This window comes from Solanum verrucosum, unplaced genomic scaffold, assembly GCF_900185275.1.
Source record: "Solanum verrucosum unplaced genomic scaffold, falcon-dt-bn FXZP01000238.1, whole genome shotgun sequence".
In the NCBI taxonomy this organism is placed as follows: Eukaryota; Viridiplantae; Streptophyta; class Magnoliopsida; order Solanales; family Solanaceae; genus Solanum; species Solanum verrucosum.
This window is the reverse complement of record NW_026020630.1, coordinates 5079301-5100749: the sequence shown is the minus strand read 5'-3', so window position 1 is coordinate 5100749 and position 21449 is coordinate 5079301. Positions and strand designations below refer to the sequence as shown.

General features: G+C 32.2%; 4 protein-coding genes across 4 annotated transcripts; 1 reads left to right on the top strand and 3 right to left on the bottom strand.

Annotated features, from left to right (window-relative positions):
- Positions 1-4805: 4805 nt before the first annotated feature.
- On the bottom strand, positions 4806-6340 carry LOC125811943 (protein DOG1-like 1). The gene is made up of 2 exons (XM_049491486.1): positions 5885-6340; positions 4806-5024 (listed from the first exon to the last, which is right to left on the bottom strand). The coding sequence occupies exons 1-2, from the start codon at positions 6338-6340 to the stop codon at positions 4806-4808; spliced, it is 675 nt and encodes a 224-aa protein (XP_049347443.1).
- Positions 6341-8423: 2083 nt separating this feature from the next.
- On the bottom strand, positions 8424-11134 carry LOC125811535 (multiprotein-bridging factor 1b-like). The gene is made up of 4 exons (XM_049491041.1): positions 10925-11134; positions 9399-9482; positions 9017-9099; positions 8424-8868 (listed from the first exon to the last, which is right to left on the bottom strand). Exons 1-4 carry the CDS (start codon positions 11055-11057, stop codon positions 8749-8751), a joined length of 420 nt encoding a protein of 139 aa, XP_049346998.1. The 5' UTR covers positions 11058-11134; the 3' UTR covers positions 8424-8748.
- A 2111-nt stretch (positions 11135-13245) lies between these two features.
- Positions 13246-17372, bottom strand: LOC125811527 (uncharacterized CRM domain-containing protein At3g25440, chloroplastic-like). The gene is made up of 4 exons (XM_049491034.1): positions 17220-17372; positions 16242-16587; positions 14640-15041; positions 13246-13777 (listed from the first exon to the last, which is right to left on the bottom strand). The coding sequence occupies exons 1-4, from the start codon at positions 17303-17305 to the stop codon at positions 13421-13423; spliced, it is 1191 nt and encodes a 396-aa protein (XP_049346991.1). The 5' UTR covers positions 17306-17372; the 3' UTR covers positions 13246-13420.
- Positions 17373-17618: 246 nt separating this feature from the next.
- LOC125811942 (peptide-N4-(N-acetyl-beta-glucosaminyl)asparagine amidase A-like) lies at positions 17619-19961 on the top strand. Its single transcript, XM_049491485.1, is given in 3 exon segments — positions 17619-17629; positions 17836-17900; positions 17903-19961. Coding segments are annotated over 3 exon segments (1947 nt in total). The 3' UTR covers positions 19774-19961.
- Positions 19962-21449: the final 1488 nt, after the last annotated feature.

Sequence of the window (21449 nt, the reverse complement as noted above, 5' to 3'; positions counted from 1 at the left end):
TTTAAATAATAATTCATGGTGTGGCTTTTAGTAGCCCACGATTCACTTATATTTTCCACATGTATTGCCATAACAAAATCACATATAGCTTTTCGAATTTAGAACTTTTGATAAATAAATTTTAAAAAATAAAAATATATTACATAAAAATTTGTCTTGAAACTATAAAGGTGAATTTAAATATCTAAACCACTAAATTAAGGTGAATTTGGAGCAAGATACGTGAATTGCTTATCTCTTTATGCAGATAATCATCAAAGCTATCATTAAGGAATGTGGTGCAGTTATAGAGTTGTTCTTTTCTAAATATAAATTTCGTATATGAAAAATTCTTAATAATTTTTTTTTTCTATTCAAATGAAATTCTACTTTTCAAATACAAATATCGAATATTAAATAAAAAGTCGAATGATAATTTTTTTTTAAAAGGCCGTAAAAGCCAAAAGAAAATATTGCAACAGTGCTCTTTCGTCAATAGCGGCTTCCAATCAAGAAAGACGCACTTTTTTATGCCAAAAAAAATAAATACTGTTTCACAGAATTTGTCAGATAATAAATTGGGTATTTGTTAATGTAGTAAATAAATACTAATAAGGTGAGAAGATTGAATTGTGTACTTTATAACACAACAATAATTGTTTTCTTTTTTATGTTAAAAAAAAAAAAAAATTTAAAATATCAGACATTATTTGTTGATTTCAAATGTAAATTTGGATATTATCAAGGTATAAGAGTTTCCATCCTTTTAAATTTTAATTATTTCTTTTTCAATATAAATTTGTGATTTTTTGTTGATTTTTGTGATGTTTTACGCGAAGCTAATTCAAGTTTGTTTGTGATGCATATTCAGTATGTGTGATGTATCGATACTATTCTACCTACACCTTTATTGGTGTAGGTTTGTTTCAGATAATTTGAAGTGTGAGATGACGGTTACTCAACATTAACATCTACCTTCTTCGTTTTCAAGTAAAAGCTATGTCGATATTATATTATGTATTTTCTATTTATACTCTATTAAAACTCTTGTACATATCTACACTAAGTCCTTAAAAGTCGAGAAAGATTTATACAGATAAATAAGTTTACTTATGCTTTGTTTTATCAAATTTAACTCAAATAATTTCTTGAAATTTTCTTTTAAAATTAGAATGAACGATAAGAATTCACCTATCTAGTAAGATTGAGATAAATGTTCGCATTATCCCATAAATTAACTCGTAACATATACAATCTTACTAAATAAACAATAACAAACTTTAATATTTTTAATTTCGATAGGATAATGGATACCCCTTTTGTGGCTTTGTTATTTGTTACTTCTTCCATAGGGAAAACCTATTAGAGTCCACTTGTCAAGTAGGAAGTCCACTTGTCAAGCACAAGAAATTTGTCATAATGCAGTACTCCGTTTGTGCCGAAATAAAGAAGCGTACGATCATCGATTCTGGTGAAACGATAAGTATTTCTTTATTTTTTACTAAGACTAAAAAGTTTTTGATTTGAATATTTTTTAGTATGAAATTGTTTTTGTTGGAAAGAGTTTTACCTTCTAATATGAGACTTTTTAATTCAAATTTGGATTAATCAAACTTGATATAAATATCGAAAAAAGAATACGTTCTTTTCTTGGAAATTGGTGATTCTTTTGGCTGTCTGTTACTGGAACCGCAAAGTCTATCCACTAATATTATTTTATTGATATGCAGATTTAATTTAAAATGAGCTGCGCATATATTAAGTGGAGTATTATATTAGGCCTAAGTATTATATAAGTAATGTGAATGTTCGATAGTTTAATAAGATTTAAGTTATTCATATATAAAATTAAGATGAAATAATTAACTTGGAAAACTCTTGTACCTTGTTTTATTTGTCTATTTGACCCTCTTACTCATTATTATATTGACTAAATTTATAAATTTATTACAACATAATATATTAAATCCCTCTGATCATTAACTAAGAATATATATTGCAGTATGTTGCTAATAGAACTAAGTATTTCATATACTCATATAGAAAGAAGATAGTACAATTTATGATTTAAGAAAATCATTAAAAGGATCCAGATTATTATTAAATCCTTACATTTTCATAGTATATTTTTTTCGAAAAAGTTAGGTCACTTCCACTTTTTCATGTAAATGAAGACATTTTATCATACGTTATAAATCTTTCAAGTTCCAAACAATATCTGCAAGGCGCCACTTCTCAAGAATCATGCACATAATACGCTAGCAAGAATTTTTTTTAAAAAAGCTTTAAATAGTCACTTTATCTTTTAAAATTTAGATATAAAGTTATTTTTATTTTTTCAAATAAAATACTAGCTAGTTTCTCGTTATATTTATAATAATATATTGATATAATTTTGATTCGCTCTTAGTTTTCTTTTTCGGAATCGAGAGATTTATTGCATCATAATTTATGGGTAGTTGTAAGGTTGTTCATGGTTATGGTTATAAAATCAAATTGAATCGCAATTCGAACCAAATTGACTAAAAAAAACTGATATTTGGTTTGATTTGGTTAGGTTTGGTTTTAAATTATGAAAAACCGATATAATTTGGTTTGGTTTTGGTTTTACTAAAAATTAACCGCAAAAATAGCCAAATCGAACCGAGAAGTTATATATAAAAAATTTATAATTATTTATAAATAAAATATAACCATTTTGATAAATTTTAATTAACTTAAGTCTTTAATTTTACTATTTCTGAATCCCAACACTTAAAATTTTAACCCAACTTTTAAAACCTTAAGTCTAAATCGCTCAATATATATTACTTTAAAGATCAAACTTTCTATGTTCTTTATAAATTTTTCTAACGCAACATTGAATAATTTAAAGCTCAAGCTAAAGAAGATGGTAATTGATTAGTTTTGACTATGAAATATTGATTGTTTTTTTTAGAAGTAATTTCTCAATATTTTAAGGTGTAATTTTATTGAAAAGTCTATTGATAAGATGTTGAGATCTCCAGAATATTAAACCAACTTTATGCTATGAATAATGAGTTTTTTAGTTTCTGAAACTTGGTACATTAGATGAATCCCTTTGTTCGTGTAGTAATTTATTTGTGAATTATTCATGTACTAAGTGTTTGTGTCTATCGAGATGCGTATGTCCTCAACAAACTTATTACTTTCGAACCCAAAAAAACCGAAAAATCTAACCAAATCAACGGTTATTTTTTTAATTTGGTTTGAGAAATTTAAAAACCGATTGAAATTGATTTGATTTTAGTTTTAACTAATAACCGATCCAAACCAAACCATGAACACCCTTAGGTAGCTGTATAAAATTTATTTTCTTGAAATGTTCGTTATCGATAATAAATGATATAATTTTAAAAATAAAAAATAGAGTCTTAATTTATCTGTAATAACGTGGACATGAGCACTCTTCTTCTTCTCATCTTCTCTTTCATGAAGATTAAACATAAATTATGAACAAAATCAACGTTAAAAAACATACAAACTATTAACGTTCAATAGTTTAGATTATTCACAACAAATGCTGGAGTTTTTATTATTTGCTCTTGGGAATCCGTAGCTGGGGAAATGGGAATCAATCAACGAGCAATATATAGTTGCTCCAATATATAAGAATAATTATATATGGAATAACTTATTTCTAAATAAAAACACCTAAAATAATAAATACACCTCTTTTACATTTTCATAAACAAATAATTTATTCTTAACAAATTTATAATGCATATGGTATTATTTTTGTACAACAAATCAAACATTTACTAAGAAATAATATCAGAATAACTAATTTCAAAACAATTAGTCTCAACATTAGCAAATTAATATTGGATATTAATTATCTAAGTTTCTTACCATAAATATGTCTTCATTTTTAAAAAAATGTTTAGAATTAGCTAGTCCTTTTCTTGTAGGAAAATATTTAGGACTTTAAAATAGAGATTTGTTACTTTTAACTTAATCTGCATTCATAATGTAGGGGTTTTGAGAGTTTTGGTTAGGGGGGAGAATTTGTGGGACACAAATGATACGTCATCACTTGTGTGAACCTCCGTATATTCCGAGTGATTTGGTTGAAGTTAATTCTCTCTATATTTTGTACTCTCATATTTATATATATATTGTGGATTGCTCATCTCTTTGTTGATGTAGGTCGGTTGTTCGATCCACATCAAATCTTTATATCTTATGGTATATTTCTTATTTGTCTTCTTACTTGTGATCTATCAAAATTTGCTTTGCTAGCTTTCGCCTAATACCTAATTATTTACGATCCTAACAATTAATACATCATAACTTACCTTCAAACTAAACGACCCAAAATTACACTATGACTTCACACTTAAGTAGTTTATAGTTGGTTTGATAAGTATTGCCAAGCATGCATACAATACTTATCTTAAACGCCACACGTCGTGATTACCTGTAAAATCTTTCGAAAAAGGCATGCAAAGTTAAACTGACTCTGCCAAATATTTACATGTTATGGTAAAACTTATGTTCGTTATATTCATCGTGACGATTTGATTTTCTTCAAAATCATCGCACCACTTTTATACTTTAATATAATTTATCCCCTTATTTATAATGTTACAAACAATAGTTATAAATACGTTTTAACCATAAAAATTATAAGATAAAAATCACGAAGGTATATGGATGACCGTGAAAAGACTATGAAAATGTGAGAGTAAATTAAACAATAATACTACTATACTACTATTATTAAAAGTTCAACATTAAACTACAATCTAAAATTAAAAAAAAAATTAAATTAATCAGACTTCAACACAAATAAAATCTAAAGTTCATCCCTTGACACGTTGATTATCGTGATTGATTCCCCAGGTACGAATCCCAAAAAGCAAGTAGGTTGCGGCAATCAAAAACTGGAGGGCTTGTTGTGGTGTTAAGAGGTGCACCAATTTGTGGATGGTGTTGACCCTCACTTCATCTGCTCTCTCCAATATCTCTACAAGCCTTTCCATCTTCTTCTCTATCTTTTCAACTATTTCATTTGCACCATCCTACAACTCAAAAATATATATTAGTTGAAAAACAAAAATAATTCCCTAATTCAAAATAATTACTTGTCCACTTTTCTTTTTTAGTTATTCTTTTGATTACTTGTCCATTTTGATAAATTATATCCTCAATTAATTACTTTAAAAAATGTAAAACTTCTTCAAAATCTTAGATTTTTAATTCATTCTTAATAGTGGTAAAGTGATAATCTCATTGTGTTAATCATTGTTTTATGAATAAGTGTGTCAATTCCAAAGTGGACAAGTAATTATGGACAGAGGGAATATTATATAAGATAATTATTGTTACTCTACTTCAAATAAGATGAATTATTTTTCGAATCAAGAGTTTAAAGAAGGAAAAATTGTATGAAATAACAAACTATTAATTCAAATTAAATGCTATAGTCATAGTTTATTTTATTTGTAATTAGCAAACATCCCATTTTTTCGTCATCTGGTTCGGTATACAATTAGTCATTTTCGTATACAATTACCCATTCGGTATACAAATGTATAAAATGCATTTTTATTTGTATAAAGCGAGATAAAAGTGTATAAATAAATACAAATATTTTCGTCTGATACACTTATAATTATACAAGTACAAATCTTATTATACAAATTATAATGTATAAATGAATTTATACAAAACTGAACAATTTTTATAAAATTGAATGTATCTAGCAAATTATGCAAATCAAAAGCTCCATAGCAAACATAAAATTTGCTATGGAGTGCAATTATGCAAACTATAGTTATAACATATAAATATGATTTTTATGTTTGTTATAGGTGAAAGTTGCTCTTTAAAGAAAAGGAGGACTAAATAAAGCTAAAAATAAATAAGTTGAAGTGTTTACCTGCCAATCGGAAAGTTCTTCGGTGATAGTATTTTCTTGTCGAATAGTTTCACATTGAAGTTCACTAAATCGAGTGAGCTGATTTGGAGATAAGTCCGCAAGATCATCATTACGAAATCCATTGAGAATATTAGTTATGTGAGTTTCTAAATGAATTCCGCATTCAGAATATATAATATGAAAAGCAGTAGTAGGTCTCCAACCAGCAATCCAATACAAAGATCTCTCAAGAGAATTAGACCATGGTGCACTAAAAATATAAAGTATATCATTTTTGGCTGCTAATGACTTAACTCGATAATATTCATTAATATGTGAAGTAACTTTTTGGATTAATAATTTTGTGTTTTGTTCATCTTGATTTGTAGTACAAGATTTTGGTACTTTGGTCATTTGTTGTACTAGTTCACGAAGATGTTCATGCCATTCTTCATGGAATTTTTGAAAACTTGTCATTTTTACCTTTTTGTTTGGATAAGATTTAATTTTTGAGTGGGTTGATTTATAGGCCTTGAGAAGTGGAGATTGTACACATTTTTATTTTATTTTTGGAACTAGGAAGATTTATTACGTCTGATAAAATTAAATGTATTTTCATGACGAAAGAAGTGACCTAACGTTTTCATGAAAATATCTTGTCAATTTGTTTTTTTTTTTTGTCATCTTCCTCTCATCGTTGCTCAACTTCACCCTTTCCCCCTAATTTTTACAACATCTTCATTAAAAAAATAATTAATACTAATATAAGTATTTTATTAAATTATTTCCTATTAAATCATTTGAAAAATAATTTGGAAAATAAGTATTTAATGTTACTATACAAAAATAATTTTTAGCGGCAATAAATATAAACATTAATAAAGAGTGTTAAAATATTTACGGACATTAATTAAGTGTCATTAGGACCAATGCCGTTAAAGGCTTTATGGACATATAGAAAGAGTGCTAATTGCCGTTAATTAAATGTTGCTAATTTTCATTTTTGATGTAGTGTGTTGAGGGTAAAACATGGAAAAAAATATTGTTTTTTCCTGATATGTCAAAAGTGACAAGTAAAAATCAAAATTTATTTTAAGAATTAGTGACAAATAAAAATGAACGGAAGGTGTACTATTTATTAAATAGTATTTCAGTCTATCTCTTTTTAAGTCTTTATCTATTTGCATATAGTTTATAGTCAGGGGCGGCTCAACGTAATTGGGGGCCTAAAGCAAAATTTTAATTGAGGCCTAACAAATTTCATATATATTTATTTTAAAAATTATTTTTATAACTATTTATATGCAAATTATTACTTAATTTTTTTTATAAATGATTTTTTCGAGTACTTCTTTTTATTTAAAATGATTAGTTTTAGGTAAAATTTTATCAATTAACGTTGAAAAATATTATTTTATTAAAGCAATCATTATATGAATTGTTAGCACAATTCTATAACCAATAAGTTGACAAACTTTAAGCAAAAAAGAGTTTAAAAAAATAAATAATGTGAATGTTAGAAAAGAAATATAATAAAAAAAATAAAAAAAAAATATATATATACTTTTTATTATAAATAATTAATTTTTTTAATAAAAAAATAACACATAATTTGTTCTTGGTAAAAAATTTGAGACCTTCCAAAATTGGGTGCCTTAGGCCCTGTTTATAGTGCTGATAGAAGCCTTTTTTCTTCTTAAAACCACCGCTTGAACAACAGGATATAGTTATTATTACGTACTCCATTTTAAGTTTTAAAATTATGATTCAATTTTAAATTTTGACTTTGTCTCTTCTTAATAGTGAGTTTTGAGCTTTTTGTTAGGATCCAAATAATAAGACATAGTTGAATCATTAAAATTTTATGTTATTTTTTTTAATTTGTGATTATTGTTAAATAATCAACGATATTTCCGTAACACTTTTCAATGTGACTTAATGGTGAAAAAATTGCTTTGTATTTAAGTAGATGAACTCATCATACGACAGCCAAAAGATAATATCAAAGGAAAATACCAATAAACAAATCGGCAGTTCCTGCACAAAATATATCCATAATAAATAATGGACTGCAAAGCTATTGACGGTTAAAGCAGAATGTAACGTAGAGGCGAAATTAAGATTTTAATTTTAATTTTACGATATAAGGATTTTAATATATAAATACTGTTTAAATAAAATCTATTGAATTTGACTTGAATTAATATGCGGACTACTAGTTCCATTTTTAAGAAAATTATTATTTTTCATTTAGTAGAAGAACTAATTAAAAAAAATTATATTGCCAAGAGAAAAACGATCTATTAGCAATAATAATGAAGATCGATATCTTAAATAGCAACTTATTATTTGCACTAATGTCTTCATAAATCCTCCAATTCAATGTGTGTGATTTCTAGCACTTTTTAGTGGTCTAAAATGAATGAATGTTTCAAATTTTAAAAATGTATTAATTAAAAAAATTCAAAAGTTTAGCCTAGTCTTTAACGAATATTTCAAGTTTTCAACTATAATCACATGCTAACATTCGCTATCTCTAATTTTAAGGACAGTTTGGAAATACTTCAAAAGGTAATAATATTGACAGAAAATTGTTGAATGGCGTCACAAAATGGAAGTATCCTCCATTTTAAAAAACAAGACATCCCTACAAAGAAATTAGGAATCACAATCCAAAAACTAATACACATAGCAAGAAGCAAGCACGTCCATTTTTGACAGAGAAAACACTCAGTTTAACCACGAAAGTAACACCCAGACACAAGAACCACCACCATACTGGTTAAAGCAAACGTTCAAAAGAAAAAGGCTCATGTACATGACCACTTTTAGGACCCCAAAAGATAGTGAGGGCCAAAAGGTTCACTTTCCCCCATTCTTGCAGTTTATTTCTTTCCACGAAGTTTCGCACCAAGAGCTCTCTCCAGCTTAGAAATTATCTGTTGGTTTGGAATTGCCTTTCCAGATTCATACTCCTGAATGATCTGTGGTTTTTCATTTATCAACTGCACAACAAAGGGATTGCCAAAATTATGTTAATACAATGAATTAAGCCTCTCTCTTGAATCTATCTATATATAGATGATTGCTTTGTTTTTTTTTTTAAAAGGGGGGCAAGAGCAGGGAGAGCGCGAGAGAGAGAGAGAGAGATACTTGGGCAAGTTGAGACTGCGTAAGCTTCTTATCCTGTCGAGCTTGCATAATGGCTTTCTTCAGTTCAGTAGGTACCTTTTCATCTGAGAACAAAAAAAAAAAAAGTAACACCCGACGTCATCACCAAAAGATAAAATGTCTGGGGTTTTTTCAGTGGCAAACCAATTGGTATTTGCCTGAAGGAGAAACCTTTAAAAAGTTTCTGCTTGTCAAGTCAGGATGTAAAGAGCTTTTTTTTTTTTTTTTTTGCTAATAGATGAATTCCTAGAGCAAGTGGCGCATGGTTCGAATCGCGGTGGATAATAAGTCAGAGAAAAGAAAAGCTCTCTAACCACATTGTTTTATAGAAGTGTTTCTAGTTATAATATCAACTCAAACTTACGTGACAGATTCTCAGTATCTTCATCTAGCTTTCTCGTGTTCAAAGTTGTACTACTAGAGGCAGCCCTGTTTGACCCAGCAGTAGCTGCATCAGAAAATAGATTTCATGAGCGCAAAACATTTTTCTCATTTTTACAACTAAAGGATCGATGTCAACCAAAAAAAATACCACACCAATAATGAAGTTTTGCACCATCTAGCAATTGGCAAAAGCATAGAACATATAGAGAGATATCATTCTACATTAAAGTAGGTGCGTTCCAACATTAACGAGTCATTTCCTTCCCGACCCTGACTGCCCTCAACATGCAATGACAAAGCGACGTGCATATCTCTCAGGACCTAGCAGTTTCCACTTTCCACTTACCAATATCAAAATTCAGATTACTAATCTCTCTTGGCAAACAAAGTAGAAAAGAAAAATGCACATAAAAGAAACTTGGAGCCTCCCTTTCCTAATGTTAAAATAGAGAAGAAAAAAGAAGGGAGAATTTGGCTTAATTGGTAGAAGACAATATACAATATGCTCCTTATATAGGATTTTAGGCTACTAACAGCGAATCTGGACCACACGAAGAAGATAAGTTATAAATAAGAAAATCTACCATCACATTGAAATTTCTATTTGCCACAAAACCAAAACCAGGAAGAGTAAGTTTTGCTATTAACCTAAACACAGAGAATGAATCTAGACAATATTAACTTCTTCAATTAAGTAAATATAAGTATGCTCTCTAAAGGTTTAAGCTTTATGAGATATAAACTCACTTGCCCCAAATGTATAGTTTAGAGCTGAAAATCTGGAGTAACAGCCTTGGAACCTTGGTCCAAATCCCATTAGAGGCAACAGTCGTTTGTATCTTTGGGAAAAGCAAAATAAAAACCGTACAGACACTCATTGCAGACCAATGTAGTATAATACTATCACATGACTGCCATAATTGAAACATAACCAGGCCTCATACATAGCCAACCCCTTAAACTTTCTAGGATATTCCACTTAGACATTTGAACTAAGTCATGTTCCAAATAGACACTTCCGATTCAAATTTTATTTTTTTGAGTGTGTTCTCATTCGTCTATTAGATATAGCTAAGCTAACCACATAAAATATGTCACTTCCTTGATTATACGCATCTATAAAACCACAGACATTTTCTACTTGAGGTTGATGCATATCATTAAAAATAATATGTTTAACTATCTAATAGACGATTGAGAACACGAGCAAAAAAAAATTCAAAATTTTCTTAATCAAAAGTGTTTTATTAGGAGTTGAGTTATTCAATTGGAGCATGACTTAGCTATATGTAAACAGGAACCATAGATAAAGAGGTGTACGTCGAAATTGGCCGTTAACCTGACCGGAAAAATAAAAATAAAAATGAAAATAAAAGCCCTAGTTCATACCAAGCAAAAACGAACGGGAATGAAAAAAGGAGCAGGATATAGTATAACTCATCGGAAAAAAGGTAGTTAGAAAATCAATAAGGCTAAGATGAAAAAAAGGAGCAGGATACTGTATACCTTTTCTGACGGTTTCGATTTCGGCACCGGCGCGGCGAGCGGCGTTGACTGCTTTCTCATCTTTCCGTGCGGCGGCGGTCGGCGCTTTCTTACGAATCACCACCGGCTCCCAATCTTGTGATAATCCAGCCATCTTTTTTTCTTTGAAAAATATCTCCTTATCACTGCTTTACTGATTTGCAGATTGCAATATTCCCGTGAAGAAGAAAGAAATAAGGCTAATTTAGATAAAATGACCAAAATAGTCCTTAGGGTTGACAAATATAGAGTTTAGATTAGTCTGTTCGGTTCGATTTTGAAAATTATCAATTCTACTTATTAATTATCGATTGTAGATATGCTAAATAATTATAGAATTAAAATAAATATTGGTTCATTAGATTTGTTTCACGATAGAGACTAGACTCTTTAGGGATTGTGTCATGTCAAATTTTATAGTGAATTTCTTGCTTATTCATCCTGGATGCGAGAGCTCGAGATGGTGGGAAGGGAGAACTCTCTGTCCTAACTAACAAGAGTATGAAGACTCCAGTAGTGAATCTTGTGTTTGACTTGGTGTAATACCCACTCGTAAATGATTGGTGTAAGAATTTCTCACTAATCAAGTGTGATCAATCCCATCCGTGTATGAATTAGGAATTCCTCTTCCAACTCGTCCCAGAATGGGTGTTATTTTCTTTTTCTAAAGACACAAGTACGATTTTGAATAAAAATCCTTTTTGGTGATCATTTCTGAATGAATATTTGAATTAACTTATTTTAAGTGATTTTTTACTTTTAAAAACTCTTTTTTTAATCTTAGATTGGCTTTTGACTCTCTTTTTTGTGTGTTTGGATAACACAAAAGGTTGGTGTTCCCAAGTAAAAAAGTACCAAAAGAAGTCTAAAGCTTTTAGTTTTTAACTTATAAACCGATTAAGAAAAGTCAATCCAAACACTCCCAAATGAAGAAACACAAACCATTACTCCCTCTGTCCCATTTTATATGAGTTCATTCAAGGTTTAAATTATTTTTTGCACGTTCTGATCTTTACTAACCACTTATTTTTCCGTGCACTTCAATTATTTCATCAAGTACCTTCTATGTCTCAGCTCCTAGAGTCACAGGCACCAGTAAACACTGCCAACCAAGACTTAGATGAATAAGAAGAAATCACTTGGCTTTTTTTTATGATCCATCTTAACATGATTTCTTTACGGGCGTCTCATTTGTCAAATAAGATTACGCAATTTTTCTGCAAAATAGGGTGAGGAAAGATTAAAAATAACTAATATCAACCAAGACATTCAGGGTACAAGCAGCAACTAATAATTCAAGATCTACCAAGCTGAAAGACAACAAATATAGTTTAACCACATGATATCTAGAGAAGAGATCGAAAATTTTGATTTGATCGGTTAAGTGAAGTTGCTTCAGAACTCAAAAGGTGCTTACCAGCTTCACATACAGATAAAAACTGAGGTGTTGCTTAATTCTGATATGAGGTTGGTTTACTATTTACCAAAGCATAAACATGTATGCCATACTCAAAGAATCAAGTAACAAGCAAAAGGGCAAAAAGGTTTCGCAGAGGTATATAGTACAAGAGTAAAACGAGCGAAAGAGAATTAGAATCCTAACATATAAAGTTCAAAAAGACAACATTGGTATATATGTCTAAACCCTTACACAATTGCCTTGTCATATTTAGAAGCAAGATAGTGTTGATCAAGAATATAAGGTACAGAATCTCCAAAAGTACTATGCTGGAAATCAAGCTACATAAGGGCTCAAATTTGTCAAAAAGCATATATCAAGTTAGCTAGCTTGGGATTCTCCAAACAAAGTAATCAGACATAAAATGACTTCGCGCATGCATGGGATAAAACAAAGGTGGGAAAAAAACAAAATGAAACACATTGCAGAACCAGTTCCATATTGGACCCGGTGTCAGCAAAAGGTAAGGTGCAAATGTACATATATATATATGCAACAATTACTTACCAGGAAAATATCTGACCCTTCTCTTCAACCAACCTGAATGCCATTTATTGTAGTTCTGCCGGAGTGAAGCATGTGTCATTGAAATCAAATCTGTAACCAAGACTTGCCCACAAAGATTTTGTAGAAGCTTTAAAGAAGTCCTTCAACCATCAATCGAAGATATAAAAAGTAAAATTCTACAGTCAAGTTACAAATATCAACACTCAACCAATCAATCAGGTTAGCTTGTTGCCAACACAAGGGGAGGAACCCCAAGATAATCTCATCAGTAATCATTCTTGTTGGAGTCTAGTGCCCATACAACCAAACCAATTGAAAAGGTAATTAGCTCATGAAATTGCATCAAACAAATTAAAGATCAAATTCCAATTTCTGTGCCAATTTCAGGATAACCAAACAGAAGATTTAGAATTGAAAAGGCCTATTCTATTCCAATCCCTCAATTATCAGATCAAGAATTAAAACCACATTATTTCAGGTCTCAATATTGAAATATTTAACCATATGCTACCTCAGTAATTACTAGTTTCCTCCTCCCCAGAATCCAAGTCATCACTACTTGATTCGTCAGTATCCTCAAATTCAAATTCCCTTAAAGATTGTTTGTCATCAGAACAATAATCATCAATTTGAGGTAACTCGAGATCCGAGGAAATAGATTCGCCTGCTGAATAGTTCTCCTCTCCTATTTCGTCATTTTGTTTTTCACTTGTGCTTCTTGAATCATCAAGGATGGAGTAAGAACTCTGATTATTTGGGTCATCGTATAGGGCAACATGTCTATAGTAGAGTGCAAGTTCCTTCTCAGCAATGGCAATGAAATGTCTCACAGACTCTAGTGATTGCTCATATTTGGATTTTTCCAACGCCTGAAGAAAGAGAATTGACTAGTAAATCATACCATGGTTGATGCAAAAATAGATAAAACACAGATATAGGTAAAATATGACAGAATCAAACAGTATTAAAAGTCAAATCCTAAGTGTAGTGAACTGATTCCAAAAAAATAGCATTAAACATGTGAGAAACAGAGTATGAGACTAATAAAGGTCTGTGAGGGCAAAAATGGCAGGTTAAATATCTAAAAGCCATTTGCAAAAAGAAGATCGTTACTATGTTTTGTTGAATACAAAGTGACAGATAACTTTGTTATCTCACCGAGCGAAATAAATGACATTTTGGTATACATTCCTAAGAATGAAGATGTAAAGCTGACAACATTTAGTTTCAGTTTCGAACTAAAAAACCATCAATGGATTAAAATAGTTCAAACAAATGGCAAAAACCAACCAATCTTTTCGTATAATTTTATCACAAATGAAGCAGTAAAGAAGGTCGATGGAAAAAGATGAAATTGCAAACTGCAATGGGGTATATATGGTGCAACAAAGGGTTTTGTTCTTTTGTGAGGTTGAGTGAATAACACAAGTCACAAGAGGGTAGTAGAGTGTTTTCTTTAAAGATAACCGTGGTGTCTAGGCCGGCTTTCGCGCACCTCGACTAATTCCACCTCCCACCAACAACAAGTATCAAGTAACTCTGTCAATAGAGAAAATGAAGGACCCACACAAATAGACTAAGTAGCACGTCAACCGCAGAAGAATGATTGTGGAAGTTGGTAGAAATGATTAGAAATTGATGGTAGAAGACTTGAGAAAGTGAATTTTGCATGAATCCATGACGAGAAGCAATTACTTGGTTATTATAGAAAATTAGCTCTAACAAACTTACCCTCTTCTTCGACAGTGTATCAATAGGATACATAATTTCAGGCTGCACATATTCCCTTCCTCGGTAAAAAACAATGGTATCATTTGCAATTATCTGAATCGGGATGCCACCACTCAGTCTTGCAATTTCATCAACATATTCTTGAATTTGACCAGGTTTGCAGGGTTTGCATATGACTTTGACAGTTTCATGCCTTTTCCAATGCAGATGCATATTAAGAATAACACCTCCAAAGACACCCCTTTTGCCAATTGGCACATAATTAGACCTTTTTTGTGCCATCTTTTTAATATAGAATCGTTCTTCACCAGTGAGAAAGTGCGGCTTAACCTCAGGACCTTGAACTTTGGAAACCTCATATCGCTTTAGTCTCTCAATTAGCATGGCTTCTTTGACTTTTGCCTGACCCAAAGCCAACACATGTCAGCTTTTGTTAAGATAAAAAAAATTACAATAGGTTTTGTATAGCAGTATAGGAAAATGCAAATAAAACAAATCTAAGCTTCTATAAACATAAATATAGGATGACCACACTGAATTCTTCAAACCCCTAAACCAGGAAAAGGTTAAGATAGCTACAACAATTAACTACGAAATGGTATCAATGTCTCAGTGAGGCAGTAACCATGCATACAGGACTTGTTGTAACTTGGTTTCAGCAAATGACACAAAAATTGGAAGTAATTTGAAAGCACCAAGGCTCTTTTCTTTCTCCAGTCTCCAGTATTTCCATGACAGAAATCGTAGACAAAATGGATCTTTTTTGCAATAACTACTAAGATTAAGCTCCAACAACCACAGCCAAGAAGAGAAGGAAAAAGACAAAGGCAGGATCAGTAATGCTTCTCCAATCTCACTCTAAGTTCCAAGTACCAAATGAGAAACTGTATAATAAAAGGTTCCTCAATAAATTTAACAATAACAACAGAAAACACATGAGTATGTCTAACTTGTCATTCTCATCCGGCTTCTTTCTGATTTCTTGTCAACCAAATTGAAGAAAACAGGTTGAAGCTCACAGAAAACACATGAATGTCTAATTTGTTATTTTCATCCGGCTTCTTTCTAATTTTTTGTCAACCAAATTGAAGAAAACAGGTTAAAGCTCATTCCCAAGTGCTTCAATTCAGGTCATCTTAATATTATTGCAGATTATTAAGCCAATATAATGACAACAATCATAAGGCTCAGACGGAACGGGATGGATATTGAGAAATCATACAGTCGAGACCAAATAATTTAGGATTGAGCCATAGTTTCAGTAGCTGCGGTGGTATTTGCAAAAACAAGAACTACGCATCAATCTCAAACAAGTTGGGGGCAGCTATATGAATCCTCAATAGTAGTAGTAGTAGCATTACAACAACAACAACCTAGTGTAGTCCCACAAGTAGAGTCTGGGGAGGGTAGTGTGTACGCAACCTTACTCCTACCTCCCTAACTTGTGAAAGTAAGTAGAGAGGTTGTTTCAGAAGGACCCTCGACCCAAGTAACCACATATAGAATAATGGAGAAAATTACAGTAACAGTAGCATTATTGGAAAAAAGAAAAAAAAACAAGTATGGGCTCCTAAAAGTGAAAAAGGAAAATCTTTATCTCACATTTTCAATCTTCTGTTTGATTCTTTCTTCAGCAGTGTCAAACTTCTGCTTCTTCTTCTTCCCCTGAACACCAAGTCTTCTGGGATCTCTCTTGTTGGCAGCTTTTCTCTTCTTCTTCTCCCTCTTCCTTTGCAGCTTCAACTTCTTCTTTGTCGTCCATTTCTCCGTCTTTGGTGCCTCCACTTCATGTTCCTCAAACTTTAGTTTCCCATCTCTTGTTATCACAAAATCCACTCTTCCATGACTAAAGTTCCTTGATTCCCAACAGGGGTTTTGTTGGATTAACCTATCCTTAAGCACTAACCTTGACAAGTGCAAAAAGTTTTCTGGGTTTCCAAGAATTGGTCTGAATATGGAGACAACAGTGTGAGATAATCAAAACTAAATTGGACATACTTAAGTGCCTGTTCGCACGCGACATAGATTAGATTGATTTAAAATTGAAGTTTTGTTTGTACATGCAATTAGATTGCTTAAGTTGTATTTTTTCTCATAAACATGAAAAATCCACAAACTGTAAGAACTATCAATATTTTCCCAATTCCTATACAAGCTTACCAAATGATCAAATCATAATTCACTAACTAAATATCAAAATATCCAAAGGCACCTCATTGATATATCATATAAAGATCCACTAGTCAACAATAGTAATAACTATCTCTTTGCGCCAAGCATGAATCTTTTTTTGCAAAATTTAAAATGTTGAATCTTTTGATACAAAATATAAACTTATCAAATCATACTTTTTGGAAACTTGAAGTCACAATGTATATTCAAAGGCTGATTTGAAATAGTGATTCCACAATCCACATCACATATCCAAATGCTCATTTGAACTAATAATTTCATATCACATGTTCAAATGCTGATTTGAAATCATGATTCCATATAACATGTCCAATTACCTACTAAGCATAATCAAAACTAACTTGAAAAAAAAAAGTAGAGAAATTTTGAAAAAAATATAAGCTTTACCTGGAAGAGGTAGAAGAAGAGGAGAGAGGCTTGCTAAGTGAAAGTAAGGCAAGTCTTCGAAAACCTCGAAACAGAGGATTTGTCATACGCCGTTCGCCGTGCAATAGTGCCGCCGCTGATGAGCTACTTCACCGCTCACACTAAATTCCTCACATAACTTCAGTCTATATGCACCTCAACTATCAAATGCCCCCTTTTCCTATCTTAAACATGATAATAATTCAATTAAACAATTAAATAACTTATATCTTTCATATTTTTTTTGTTAGTTTAAATATTATGTTTATTTCGATTGTTATTTAAATTTTATTGTATCATTTTCATTTAAATTTATTACTTATATAACCATGAAAAGATTTGTGTTGTGTAATGAATGATTTGGTACGAGACATCATATCTATGCCGATTTTGTAAGTACCACCCTCAATTAATTGATTTCGTTACTTTAATATTATATTTTTTCATAAAAGCTCTACTCGATATTTATCATTCAAATAATAAATATATGACATTATATAATGATCGAAAACAATATAATCTATGTATTCATTTAAAGTTTAAATGATAAAATATAATACGAAACAATATGTATTAGAACAAACAAATTGTAACTCAGGATACCAAACTTTCATCTACACTACATTGACCACTCAATCAAAACTTACCATCACAAACCAAAACCATAATGGCATTCTTCTTCCCCTCTTTCCTCTTCTTGATTTTTTTCTTACTCCAACAACCACTCTTTTCCACAGCAACTCTACATGGTACCTCTCTCTTTAAATCACACCTCATTACCCAGCTAGATTCTTCTTCCAAGAACAATAATGCCACCCCAACAACCTATTTTGAAGTAACCAAATCTATAGATCTCCCCAAAACCAATCCTTGTTCATACTTAGTCCTTCAACAGGACTTTGGTTACACATATGGAAAACCCCCTTTTCTTGCAAACTACACACCCCCTTTTAATTGCCCATCTCAGAAATTTTCCAAGATTGTGTTGGAATGGAAAGCAACTTGTAAAGGGAGGCAATTTGATAGAATTTTTGGGGTTTGGCTTAGTGGGGTTGAGATTTTCAGAAGCTGCACTGCTGAACCAAGGGCTAATGGGATTGCTTGGACTGTCAAGAAGGATATTACAAGGTATTACTCTTTGCTTATGATGAAAAATCAAATTCTTGCTGTTTATATGGGGAATATAGTTGATAGTACCTATACTGGTGTATACCATGTGGAACTTTTTATTCATTTTTATCCTGCTGAAGAAATGTATAGTGATTATAAGCGAAATTCGGATTATTCGTATGAGGCATTTGATTCTAGGGCTGATTTGATCTTACCTATTTCGAGAAATATGCCGTTGAATGATGGATTGTGGTTTGAGGTTGAGAATTCAACAGATGTTCAGTCAAAAGAGTTTGAAATTCCACAAAATGCTTATAGGGCTGTACTGGAAATTTATGTTTCATTTCATGAGAATGATGAGTTTTGGTATGGTAATCCACCGAATGATTATATTCGTGCAAATAACCTTACTGATACATCAGGGAATGGAGCTTTTAGGGAAGTAGTAGTTAGCGTGGATGATGTGGTGGTTGGTGCAGTTTGGCCATTCACGGTGATCTATACCGGGGGTGTCAATCCTCTCTTGTGGAGACCTATCAGTGGGATCGGATCGTTTGATCTTCCATCGTATGATATTGAAATTACGCCATTTTTAGGGAAGATTTTAGATGGAAATACGCATAAGATTTCATTCAGTGTCACGAATGCTCTTAATGTGTGGTACATTGATGCAAATTTGCATCTTTGGTTGGATGAGAAGAGTATAAAGACAGAAGGGAAGTTATTGAAGTATAGTAGTCTGCCTCTTTCGTTTTCTCTTATGACAAATTTTACAGGCATTGATGGATCTTTTGTCACAAATGCTTGTAGATCAATCACATTGACAGGATGGGTAAAGTCATCCTATGGGAACATCACTACTAAGTCAGCTCAAGGTTTAAGTTATAGTAATTATATGGTGGAGGGAAACGGAGGAAATTTGCAAAATGTGGATCAGATTATTTATTTCAATGAAACTGTTGATGTCGTGATGCCATCTTCATCTGTCCAGTCTCTTGAGTCCTTTAAAAAGTTTCTGCTTCTCTTGCATTCTGACAATGTAGACAAAGGAGACAAAAGCTATGCCTCAATCTCAAATGTTACGCTGGGATTTGATGATAAGAGGGTAAAGACGTCCAAGAACGGATCATCAGCCAGCTCTACTGAAAACATGCAAAAAGCACAGGGCCATATTCTTGTAAAGGGCCAGATAGTAGTCAGCGGGGTTGGGAGTACCCAACAGGTCTACAAATATAAGGACAATTCATTCTGCTACTCCAGGAACATAAGCAGCTCAAATTACACAATACACTATGATAAAGTTAGTGATAGTTGCCCCAGAAGCACTTTGTCTCGTTTGCCTTTTAGCTTTGGCAAATTTTGGTCTGTTCCTGCTCGAAGGGTCTCTTTGGCATCTCATTTTGGTGATGTTAAAGATGGTGTCTGACATTGCTCCATTTCATTGTCTTCCACTCCTTCAACATAACAATTCCTCTATGTGAACTGCTGTCAAAGAAGTTATCAACTGTCACGGTCTTCCAATTATAATTGAAAGGCAATACTTCTGCATTGCCTCTTCTGTTTCTTGGGTTTGTTCAGGTTTTCACTTTGTGCAATAAGAGACAAGTTTCGAACAATAGCACCACCATGGCATTTGTGTTGCTCGGTATTCCAAGAGTAAACTTCACTGAAATTGCCACCAGTGGTTTTCCCTGGGAGAATTATACTTAAAGTGATATTACATGGATCACCTTTGTTGTACTAACAAATAACTGTCTGACATTTTATTTGCCTATTTTTGTTCCTTTTTTCTCTCTTGAACATGAAAAGTACGTCATGAAAAAACTTGCAATTGTTTTTTTTCCACCCTTCTGCCAGCTCAATGGATTAAGTCCTCCTTCCTCATGGAGACAACAACGACAAAATACCTAGGGAAATCCCACTAAGTGGGGTTTGGGAGGGTGAGTGTACGCAGACCTACCTCGAGGAGGTAGAGAGGTTGTTTCCGAAAGACCATTGGCTCAAGTGTATCGAACCCAAGTAAAAGAATAACAAAATAATGAAGAAAGCATAACCATCAATAAGAAAAACAGTGTAAAGTCTAAAAGAAAGAAACAAGAACAACAACAAAATAGTGTGGTAATTGAAACACAGTACACGACATAAGGCAAGAACTACAAGGGTATGATTAGCACTATGACAGGCAATAACAAGCCTATACCTACGCACGACAATACACCACTTCACCCCTACTAACCTTCTATCCTAATATGCGACCTCCACTCCTTCCTATCCAGAGTCATGTCTACGGTAATATAAAGTTGTGTCATGTCTTGTCTAATCACCTCTCTCCAATACTTCTTCGGCCTACCTCTCCCCCTCCCCCCTACAACCAACCGCTCGCACCTCCTCACTGGTGCGTCAATGCACTTTCTTTGCACATGCCCAAACCATCTCAGTCTCGCTTCCCTCATCTTGTCCGCCACAGAGACCACTTCCACCTTCTCCCGAAAACCTCATTCCTGATCTTGTGCTCCTAGTATGCCCACACATCCATCTCAACATCCTCATATCCACAACATGCCTCTTCTGAACCTTTCTATATACATCTGTTCCTGGGGAATTCATGTTTAGCTTTTAATGATTTGGACATTTCTCTTGAACATTCACCATTTGGCATCTGAGAAAGATATGCATGTTTTTCTTCCTATCAGTCAAAGAGAAACACTCTGATGTACATGCAGTAATGCTAAAGTTTCAAACTTTATTTTTATTTCTTCTTGCTCTTTCTTTTTTGGCGGGGTTGTGGGGGTGCGTAAGATGTTATCTACATTTTTGTCTAGCTTCACAATTAATTCTGTTAAAAAAAGGAAAATGAAAGCAGAAAAAGAATGAATTGGTATTGGAAACTTACAAGATCTGGATAAATTGTAGTTTGGAAAGAGATGGTAAAACATATATGAATCATGAATTCTTCAACGTTTATCGCAGAACAAGACCCCCTCAGAGTGATCAAGCTTATTCTGTATTTATTTATGATGAGGTAAGTTAGATTATTTTGTTAGTCACAAATTGTGAGTTGTTCTCTTGGCATCCTTGATCTAGTGGTCAATAAAGTGGGTG

Excerpts from the sequence above, each read along its gene's own strand:
- LOC125811535 (XM_049491041.1), bottom strand. The coding sequence starts at position 11,057 with ATGGCTGGATTATCACAAGATTGGGAGCCGGTGGTGATTCGTAAGAAA. Across the intron at positions 9,483-10,924 it reads AATCGAAACCGTCAGAAAAG|CTACTGCTGGGTCAAACAGG; the intron begins GTATACAGTATC and ends TTTCTGATGCAG. Across the intron at positions 8,869-9,016 it reads CGCAGTCTCAACTTGCCCAA|TTGATAAATGAAAAACCACA; the intron begins GTATCTCTCTCT and ends TTTGTTGTGCAG.
- LOC125811527 (XM_049491034.1), bottom strand. The coding sequence starts at position 17,305 with ATGACAAATCCTCTGTTTCGAGGTTTTCGAAGACTTGCCTTACTTTCA. Across the intron at positions 16,588-17,219 it reads TCTTCTTCTACCTCTTCCAG|ACCAATTCTTGGAAACCCAG; the intron begins GTAAAGCTTATA and ends CTCCATATTCAG. Across the intron at positions 13,778-14,639 it reads ATACACTGTCGAAGAAGAGG|GCGTTGGAAAAATCCAAATA; the intron begins GTAAGTTTGTTA and ends CTCTTTCTTCAG.
- LOC125811943 (XM_049491486.1), bottom strand. The coding sequence starts at position 6,340 with ATGACAAGTTTTCAAAAATTCCATGAAGAATGGCATGAACATCTTCGT. Across the intron at positions 5,025-5,884 it reads AAGAACTTTCCGATTGGCAG|GATGGTGCAAATGAAATAGT; the intron begins GTAAACACTTCA and ends TTTGAGTTGTAG.